Source organism: Condylostylus longicornis, unplaced genomic scaffold (genome assembly GCF_029603195.1).
Source record: "Condylostylus longicornis isolate FDR11 unplaced genomic scaffold, ASM2960319v2 ptg000092l, whole genome shotgun sequence".
In the NCBI taxonomy this organism is placed as follows: Eukaryota; Metazoa; Arthropoda; class Insecta; order Diptera; family Dolichopodidae; genus Condylostylus; species Condylostylus longicornis.
The window spans coordinates 2,510,303-2,520,368 of record NW_026578060.1 but is presented as its reverse complement, the minus strand read 5'-3'; the positions used below and the strand labels follow the sequence as shown (position 1 = coordinate 2,520,368).

General features: G+C 21.8%; 1 protein-coding gene across 1 annotated transcript; it reads right to left on the bottom strand.

Annotated features, from left to right (window-relative positions):
• Positions 1-1,462: 1,462 nt before the first annotated feature.
• On the bottom strand, positions 1,463-9,771 carry LOC129613825 (protein scylla). Its single transcript, XM_055528115.1, has 4 exons — positions 8,559-9,771; positions 4,008-4,494; positions 3,373-3,483; positions 1,463-3,163 (listed from the first exon to the last, which is right to left on the bottom strand). Exons 1-4 carry the CDS (start codon positions 8,635-8,637, stop codon positions 3,079-3,081), a joined length of 762 nt encoding a protein of 253 aa, XP_055384090.1. The 5' UTR covers positions 8,638-9,771; the 3' UTR covers positions 1,463-3,078.
• Between the last annotated feature and the right edge of the window lie 295 nt (positions 9,772-10,066).

Below are 10,066 nucleotides of genomic sequence, written 5' to 3'. Positions count from 1 at the left end.
AGTTACATTTAGTTATAATATTTGCATTTTATTATAATAATTGTTAATAATAATTTTTACAAGTTATATTGTGGGACAAAAATGTATGTATACCTATTATTTTATTATTTTTGTTATTATTTTTATTATTATTATTATTCTTATTATTATTATTTCTGTTATTATACATATTAATATTTTTATCATATATATGCATATGTATAACTGCTGTTGTGTTTTCGTTATTATATTATATGTTAATTTGTTATTTTTTATGCAATAGTTTATTTGTTTTTCATCTCTTGTTCTTTTTACATTATGTTTGTTTTATATATATGTAATATATTGTTTAATATATATGTAATGTTTTTGCTTCAGATATTTTAAATGGTTTATTTGTCAGGGTGAAAATTTGTAAAAAATTATTTTTTACAAAAATGTTACAATATTAATTTTGTCCAGGAATTTCAAAAAAATCGGGATGAAGTTAATATGTATTGAACATATCAAACGTTTTCGGTCAAAAAATTGTATTTCGAAACTATTTTCGTCAACTTTTAGATTTCAATGAATTCCGATTATTTAGGAATTTCTTGGTATGATTATTCAGGGGTTCTTGGTATTATAAAAATAAACATAATCCTATAATTTGAATATTTTTTTATTTAGCAACAATCAATACCCTTTCTATGCCTTTAAATATTTTTTTCTTTTAATAAAATTAAAAAAAAAGTCAAAATAGTAGAATTTATAAAAAACGTTTCTTACTTTTTTATCATATACATAAATTTATGTACGTATTTACCTTTATTTGAAACATGTATGAACTTCGCATTTTTTCTAAATATTTAAGGTTTATTGATAACTTTTCTAATTTTTATGTATGTACATATTTGATTTTTTTTTATTTTAATTTGTTGATAATATTAAATTATAATGTTCAATAAAATTTGTAAAATCAATAGGTTATTTTTCAATTTTAAGGTTTCTATGAAAACTTATGTAAAATATTATTGCATTGATTATATATACATAGGTACGTACTTCAATGCATGTATAAATAATATAAATTTATATGTGCATAAATAAATGGTTTTCCTTAAATTCAAAGTAATAAAAAATATTTGTATATTACAGAAAAAATTTTCAAATTAACTTAAAGTTTCAATAAAGTGTATTTCCAAAATTTGCCAATATGAATAATATATATTCGCACAAATTAATATATTAAATTTAATAAATTATAGGCAATATACACAATATGCATGGATATATACACATATATATAACGTATATATGTACATAAATATTTAAATATTTATATCGGATTTTTAGATGATCTATATATGTATGTACATAAATATATATATATATATATATATATATATATATATATATATACATATATATATAAATACTTTCTAGATGATACAGATATTTTCATTTACATATGTATAAAGGCTTTATAATATATACTGTAAGAAATATAATACATAATATAATATATTAATATAAGACATTTTTATTTTTGTTGTATATAAATTATTTTATTTGTATTACTTTTTTTTTTGAATATTAATTAATATCACATCATCTTTGTTTCTGATGATAATACTTATTTAAGATAAAATTATTAATAATTAACTTCTAGTTATGATAAAAATAATTTATAAGTTACTTAATAAAATTAGACAAATAAAAAATTATATATAGCTAGTATGTATCTAAATTAAAAATTGGTTTTATTTTAAATAAAAGAAAAAGCACAGAAATACATGATATTACTTTTTGTAAATTTTTTTTCTTATTTGATTTTTACTTACACTACTAAAATATTTATTATTTAACTATAATTGCTGCTGTACCTGCAGTTGTAGTTTATGTGGCTGTGCAATTTTTTTCGTTAATTTTTTTGTCTTGCAATAGCTAACTGTTGTGGCTTCTGGAAATTAATTTTCAACTATCTGCTTAAATAAAGTTGTGTAAAAAATATTCTGCTTACTATCAGATGTTAAAACACAAGTTAAGAATTTTAAAATGCGATTGATGAAAAGCATTGGACAATAAATATTTTATAATTATTATTTAGTACATATGTTCCAATTGATTACATTTTTTTGCTTTGCCATAAATCACTTCGTTTTCTGTTGGTTCAAAAAAAATATTAAGGAATAAAAAACGTCAAGAAAACACAAGTCAATCACAATATTACATTGCCAACGCATTGACATTAGGCTGTTATACATCTCCCGGGTGTTATATTAGAAAGTGAAATATAAATTTTTACTTTTAGATAAGAAATTTTTTATGAATACTTGGTCCTTATTTGTTTTTAAATTATTTTATGAATAAGTGATTCCTTTGTTTTCTCTATCTGGATAATATTTAAATTTATTTTTAATTTCAAAATTATTAATATTTTGTCATAAATTACTATTACTAAATATTGATTGCAGTTCCTGCATATTATCAACCCATTAATTTTTAATTTTAAATTTGCTTTTGCAGCTTAACACATTTTTTCTTTTATTTTTAATAATTTTTCAAACTTATTGCCTCTTTATGGCTCTTTTATTTTTTTTTTTTCAAATTCATTAAATAATAAAATCAATAAAGCACATTTTTTTTAATTTTAGACTTTTTTGTTTTTGGTTAATATTAAAGCAATTCATTAATATTATTTTTCAAAATTTTGTATTCATCCAATGCACTTCTATCATTACTTTGAAATTAATTTTTATTTATTTGTTTTATAATTTTGAGAATTTTGTTAAAATTTGTGTCACAAGTACTTTAAGAGTTCATATCAATTTGATAAGAATTTCTTTCCGTGTTTGTGTATATATTTTATCGGAGGGATTTTCACTGCTTTTATTTTTGAAATATAGAATTAAAAGATAATAAATTTTTTCTTCTATCTTAAAATACTAACTAATTTAAATAGCACGAACATAATGCACAAAATAACTTTCATAATCGTTATTAATTATTTAAAAAAAATTTGTTAAAAAAAAAAACAAACTAAATTGTACGATAAAATTGAGTTATTATAAAGTTTCTCTTGTTGATTATTTTTTAGAAAATTAAATTAAATATTTTTTATTCAGCAAAACTATGATAAAGTTTATTTTTTGTCAATATAAATTCCGGGCTGATCATAATTGTACTGCTTCTAGCCAAATTTCTGAAAGTAAAAAGCAATTAACAGAAAAATTTAAGAAAATTAATTTTAAAAATTGAATTAGAAAAATTTGTTAAATTTCCATTTTTTATTAACATTTGTTAATAATATAACTTAATTGTTAAGATAATTTCACAAATCGTACATCTACTAATTTTAATCAAAATATGTAAAAATAAAAAACTTTAGACTAAACACAAATTTGAACTTACTTTAAAAATTGTGGCAAAATTGATGTCCAACCACTTTTATCGTGTTTTAGTGTCAAATATAATTCAAAAGTGGAAACTGTATTTGGATCTATTTTCAAAGAGGCGATTCTCCTATTAAAAACGATAAAGAAAAAGCAAAAATTAGTTTTAAAGATGAATAATTTGTGAGTTGCGTTTTCAGTAGAAACTTAACAATCAGTAGATTTTCTTGTCTATAAAATCAAAAAAAAAAAAAAGAAACAAATTCAATTGCAACTGTTCCTTAAACCAATTCAATTATTTTGCTCTAATCTAATTCTATTTTTTTATTTTCCTTGCACATTTTATAACAAACTAAGAACACTTAATTTAATTTAATTTTTAAATATTTAAATAGAAGAATCCATTATAATCAACAAGATAATTAAAAAGTTCATTTGTTGAATATTAGTATACCAAATAAACTATAAATTTACTTGAATTGATTTAAATTAGCATTTACGAGTAATGTATATGCAAATTAATTTTCAGTAACAAACTTTTGCTTAAATATTAGCCAGTATTTTACTGTTTCGTTAACAGGGAAAAAACTTATTAACTATTAATATAATGAAATATAAAAAGATATTTAACTATGTATTTCAATAACGGCTTACCTCGTATTACTAGGTTCATCTTCAAATTCAATAAACACTGTACATCCTCTTAAACCACATGGTTCTTTTTCTGAAACTTTAAATATTTCAACAGCTACCCTATGTAATAAATCTGATGGTAATAATACTTCGGTACATGCTAAATGGCGACTTTTTGCTGCTCTTAATTCACTTTGTAAACGTAATGATAGTGCATTTAAAGCAGTTGTATCGAAATTCGATACAAATGATGAAGATTCTGATATATTATTTGTTGCTATTAAGTTATTATCACCAATAATACCAGATACTGGTGATGTTTGATTCGTGTCCTCAAAAACTAAATTGTTTATTCTTAAATTTGTTGTGTTATCGCTATTAGTATGGTGTCGATGATTCTGATTTCGTGATATTGTATCAACTTCATCGACGCTACTATTATTACTAGATTTATGATGATGATGGTGATGATGAGATGATGGCGGTGGAGTTAGTGGACTTGTCCAGTCTGTAAAAATAAAACGAAGTAAAATAAAGAATTTGTTTGATATAGAGTTTTACGAAGTAAATTAAAAATATAAAAAAAACTATAAGTAATTACATATGTATGGCATGTCTAATGCCATATTTATCTATCAGGCCTGTATGATATGTAAATTTGTTTGAAATTTAAATATTAAAATTCAAAAAATATGTAGAAGCGATAGAGCCATGATCAGTAGAGGAAAATATTGATCAATTTCTTCACACAAATAAATTCCGAAACACCTTCCATTTAAAATTAATGTAAATTTGGAATTTATTTTCGATTTGCTCTGTGAACTTGATGGCCTGATAGATATTTATGGCATTACTTCGTCTTATTTTTCCAAAATAATCCTGGAAGTTTTCTTAATTGATTTAAATACATACATATGTATGTATGTGTATATTTAAAAAAAATCCAAAATTAGTTGATCAAAAATAATATGATGTATCCAGGCCTACTGTGAACAAATATTTTATTAAAATAAAATAATTTTGAGTTTTTTTTTAATTTTCAATTCAAATGCAAATTTATACAAAAATGACGGACACATACAAAAAAAAAATGAAAAGAAGGGAAAGCCACAATTTATTAGTAATAATTGTAAACAAATTTTATTTTTTAAAAGCATCTTTATATACACAATGCTAGTATGCATAATATATTCTTACAAGATATCTGCATACATAATTAAAATTAATTTATTATTTATAAACATATGTATGTAATTATAATACCTTCTATATATACAAGCTGCGGAGTGTTTAGTTAAAACTAATTAACTTTAGATATGTAAGAATAAATATGTGTATAGATGTGTATCCACAATTTATACTGTAATTTGTGTGTATATATTTCAAAAAAGAAAAAATAGAAAAATAATTCCATACTTATATGTATTTATTTTTGTTTTTGCCACAGAGTTTTGAGTCAATATACATAAATGTTTCGTTCTACAGTTCCAATTAAAAACTAATTGTATAGAAATAAAAAAATGCATAATCAAATAAATATCTATAATAAAGTACATATTATGTCAATTAAATAAAAGTATATTTTACGAGTAAATATGTACTTCAATTTAGTTTCTAAAATACGAGTAGAATATATTTTTGTCTGTACAAAATCTTACTTTATAGATATCTACTTGGATTTGCAATTTAAATTACTTGGCATTTACGAAGGTGAAAGGTACTTCTTTGAAAAAAAAAAAAAGATTTCAAATATGAATTCAATACCCACATAAATTCGAAAATATATTATCCATATCTAGTTTAATGGCCAATTCTTTAAACACAGAAAAAGAAAGACATTTTATACTTGTATATGTTATTACGTTGCAGAATGTGACATTAAAAAATAACTGAGTTTCTTAAAAAAAAAAAATAGTATTTGCCAAAATTGAATATTTTATCTTAACTTCAAAATTTAAAATTTCTCAGGCCCTGGAATATTGAACAATCGATGTTTAAAAAAGTTGTGGCACAAAAGTTATCTAGATTTAGGAGACTTTTTCAACGATATACAGGATTTGCATCGGAAATTTGAATTTTGACGAGGTCCCTACCGGACCCTATAGCAGGTTTCAATTCTAACAGGTCAATATTATTCTTTTTCTATACCGATCAACAAATCTGCCCAAATTTAAATATCTATCTCTTTGGGTTCTCGAATGAGTGCTTCAACAACAAACGGAACAAGAATATATATACATAAGTATTTTATTTCGTAATATAATATTTCGTTTTTTACCCAACTTTCTTATTTTACATAGATATCTCTTGATAGATGAAATACCTACCCTCCACGTAGGTATAAAATTTTCAGCCGCTTCACTGAATAAAAAATCTAAAATATTATTGAAACTAGGTATGTAAAACTAAAAATAAGTAATTTAGGTGTATTATAAGGATGTAATGTTCATTAATTTTTTTTGAATTACATTTATTGCAAACAATATTCATAAATTTATTTAAATTATTAAATTTAAACAAAGTTATGAAATTAAATTTTATTTCTTTATCCAATACATTCGCTTTTCAAGAGCTTGCAATACATTTTACTATAATAATATGTGTATTTGTAATCTCCACATAAACTTATATACAATGTTCATATAATAAACATGATTGCATACACGCATGTGTATGAAATAAGTCAGCTGTTTAATAAAACAGAGTAACCATAAAAAACAGAAAGGTCTCTCTTCAAAATAAATCTACCTTCTTATGTACAATAAGTATTTATGAAAAATTTGGAAAAGTACAATGAGAAATTTGGGAAATTACTGAAAGGGGAATTGTTGAAAATAACTGTTTTCAAAATATTCTCAGAGATTCTTTCAAACTAATAATATATAATATTATATTCTGCTTTTATACTCTTACGTACATGTGATATCACCGCATCTTTTGTAGTAGCATAGTAGGTAGGTAACTACTTATTTATATTTATCTTAATTTTTTGTACCTCGAATATTTGCAAAGTGTACTTATTTTATAATATACATATGTTTGTGTTCATTCACATAAATTCATTACATATTTTTTGGAAATAACAAATATTAATTTTTTTCTTTCATTTTTTAGATTATAAAAATTTTTCTAACATAAAAAAACGTTTTGATTAATTTAAAAGCGATAGTGTATATATTAATTTTTATAAAAAATTTGACGTTTTTTTACCCAACTTACTTATACAACATAATATGTTTCCATTAAAACGTTTATCTGCACAGTTGTTCGTACATATGTGTAGTCTTAGTTCTTTATAATTTCTTATAAAACAAAAAAATTATACCTACACAAAAGAAAAATACATCCATATTTATTATTTTTATGCCTTTTTTTCTTTGACTAGCTGAACAGCTGAGTTAAAATCAGCCGTTTTTATGAAGTTTCTTATTTTTCCTTATACATATCTTTAAATTATATTTGAAGTAGGTATGGGTTTGAAAACTGTGCTTATTTCCATATATACACATATGTACATAATTAAAATCATTAAATGTAGGTAATTAAAAATGGAAGTTTTTTTAAATTCACATACACATACAAAGATATTCATATGGGTATAAATATATAAAAATGCATATCGAGTATGTATTCATATATTTTTGATGTTTTATAACGTACATACATATGTTTGTATGTATATAATATGTATGTGTATTCATAACTCGAAATTTTTAACTATTTTATTTTTATTTAATTTTAGGTAAAACTATTCTTTAGCCTTTTTTTTGTAAAATTTATATACAATATAATATCTCTTTATAAAAATTATACATTTTTTTCTTTTGCTAATATTTATTTCAATAAACGTTGAAAAATTTCCATTTTTCCATCTCCCTCAGGTTCTTTAAAATTATTCTTTTTATCCACACAAATTAATAACGCTATGAAAATATGTAGTCATTGTATTAAATACAAATTTTAAAAAATTGGCAGGAAAAACATGTGATTTTTTAATATAATTTTTTTTCCTCATTTATATAATTGTACATCCCATCTCATACAACAATTTTATCCTTCAAAATATTATTTCCCTGGATAGGAAAGTAAAATATTTCTAAAGATACGTTTCTGGGTAGGTAGGTACATAAATATTTATTATATAGCATGTAGGTACCAACTTATACCTGTATACCTATAAAGATAGAATTTTAATGGGAATATTTACCAGTTTTTTTTTTCTAAAAATATAGAACATCTTTCTGATAAAATCGATTATTATGTTAGATGATATGGGTACATTATAAATTAAAGTGTTTTGAATACAAAATTAACATATGCATATTATCTAACATAATAATTATCTATTTATATAAATGTGAAAAACAAACTTTTTTGCAATGTATATCAATTTATTCATTAAGTATTTCAGAGATTTTCGGTAATGTATTTTGTTAAAAACAGAACAGAAAAAATTCTTTTGTTTCAATAAACTCAGTTTAAAAAGATTTTTTAAATCTCCATAGTTGTATGTAAGATATAAATATTATATTTTGCACTTTATAATTAATTCTTTTTCAAGCATCTTCTTACCTTTAACTTTATTAGAACCAATGACACCAAATTGATGCCCTTGGAATTGATTTTGCACTGAAAGTACTTCCATTTTCATGAGTAATTCTTCAAATACTTCGTCAATTTTGACTAACTTGCTTTTTTCCGCAGCAATTTTTGATTTTTTTGTCAGTTTCTTTTTGTTTTTTTTTTTTTTTTTTGAAATATATATTTAACGTTAAATAGTAAATATTCTAAATTGCGTTTGCTGAAAAATTTCGAATTTGGTATTTTGAATTTCTTTTAAAACTGAGTATTTTATTAAATATTAACAGCTTTTGTTTTTGAATATTAATAAAAAAAATTTTTAATTTGAAAATACTGTAGTAAAATTTTAAATAACGAAAAGAAACTGTTATTCACTTTGCGCTGTTTAGATAGTAAAGTAGAAGATGTGAAACAATTTTGTAGACTCAATATAATTTAAATAAAAAAAAAATATTTTAATTAAATAAACCAACAACTAGGTAATTTGTTAAATTTTTATTTTTTTTTTATTATTTTTCTTTGTAGTTCTATCCATTTATTTTTATTTCATTGAAAATTTCGTTGTTTCACAGCACTTTTATCACTTGAATTTTCAATTTTATATAAACATACATACACTTAATTATTTTTCATTTAACTTTTATATCTTTCATATACATACTTATTTTATTTGATTTTTATCTTTATTAAAAAATATCTCATATAACATGTGTATTTATGTATGGATATATTTTGCAAATTATTTTGAATTTATTAGCTTCACTAATCCGCTCTCTGATACTCGATTTTCGTTTAATTTTTTAGTCAAATCCTTTATTGATTTTTATATTTCCCATATAAAGTGTTATGTATACATATGTAATTTTTATTTATTTTTTTTTAAACAAAAAAAGTACATATTTCTAATTTTAAATAATTATTAAACATATATATTTGAAAAATACTCAAAAATGTTTCTCAGTCATAATATATTTTAAAGTAATTTTATTTTATAGTTGTAATTTAATCAAAAATAAATTTTCCTTTTTTTAAATCAATTAAAATAAATAATTTAAGTATTTTTTAAAATTTCTATATAATTTATTTTTACACAAATAGGTGTCTTTTTTAATCTTTTTCCTTTAGTTCTTTGTATTTTGGTATAAAAAAAAATCAAATTTTTTTTTCTTTCTTAAAATAACTTTTTTTATTTTTGCTTCTTTTTTTAGACTGTATTTTACCTTACATATATTAATTAAACGAAAAGAATATCAGCAGTGTTCAATGGTTACTGTTCCGGCCGGCAACAGTGCTCTGTATTTATAGGCTATTTTCTTTCGATCAATGATGTATGCGTAAATGAAATGGTTATATTTTTCTATCTTCAAATATATTTCATTCTCTATTTCATTTTAACTCATTGTGTTAATCAAATTTCTTTCTTCTCTTGTATATTTATTGTATACGAAAATGTTTGTGTGATTTCATTAATTTTTAAAGTATGTATATAGCTCTGAAAT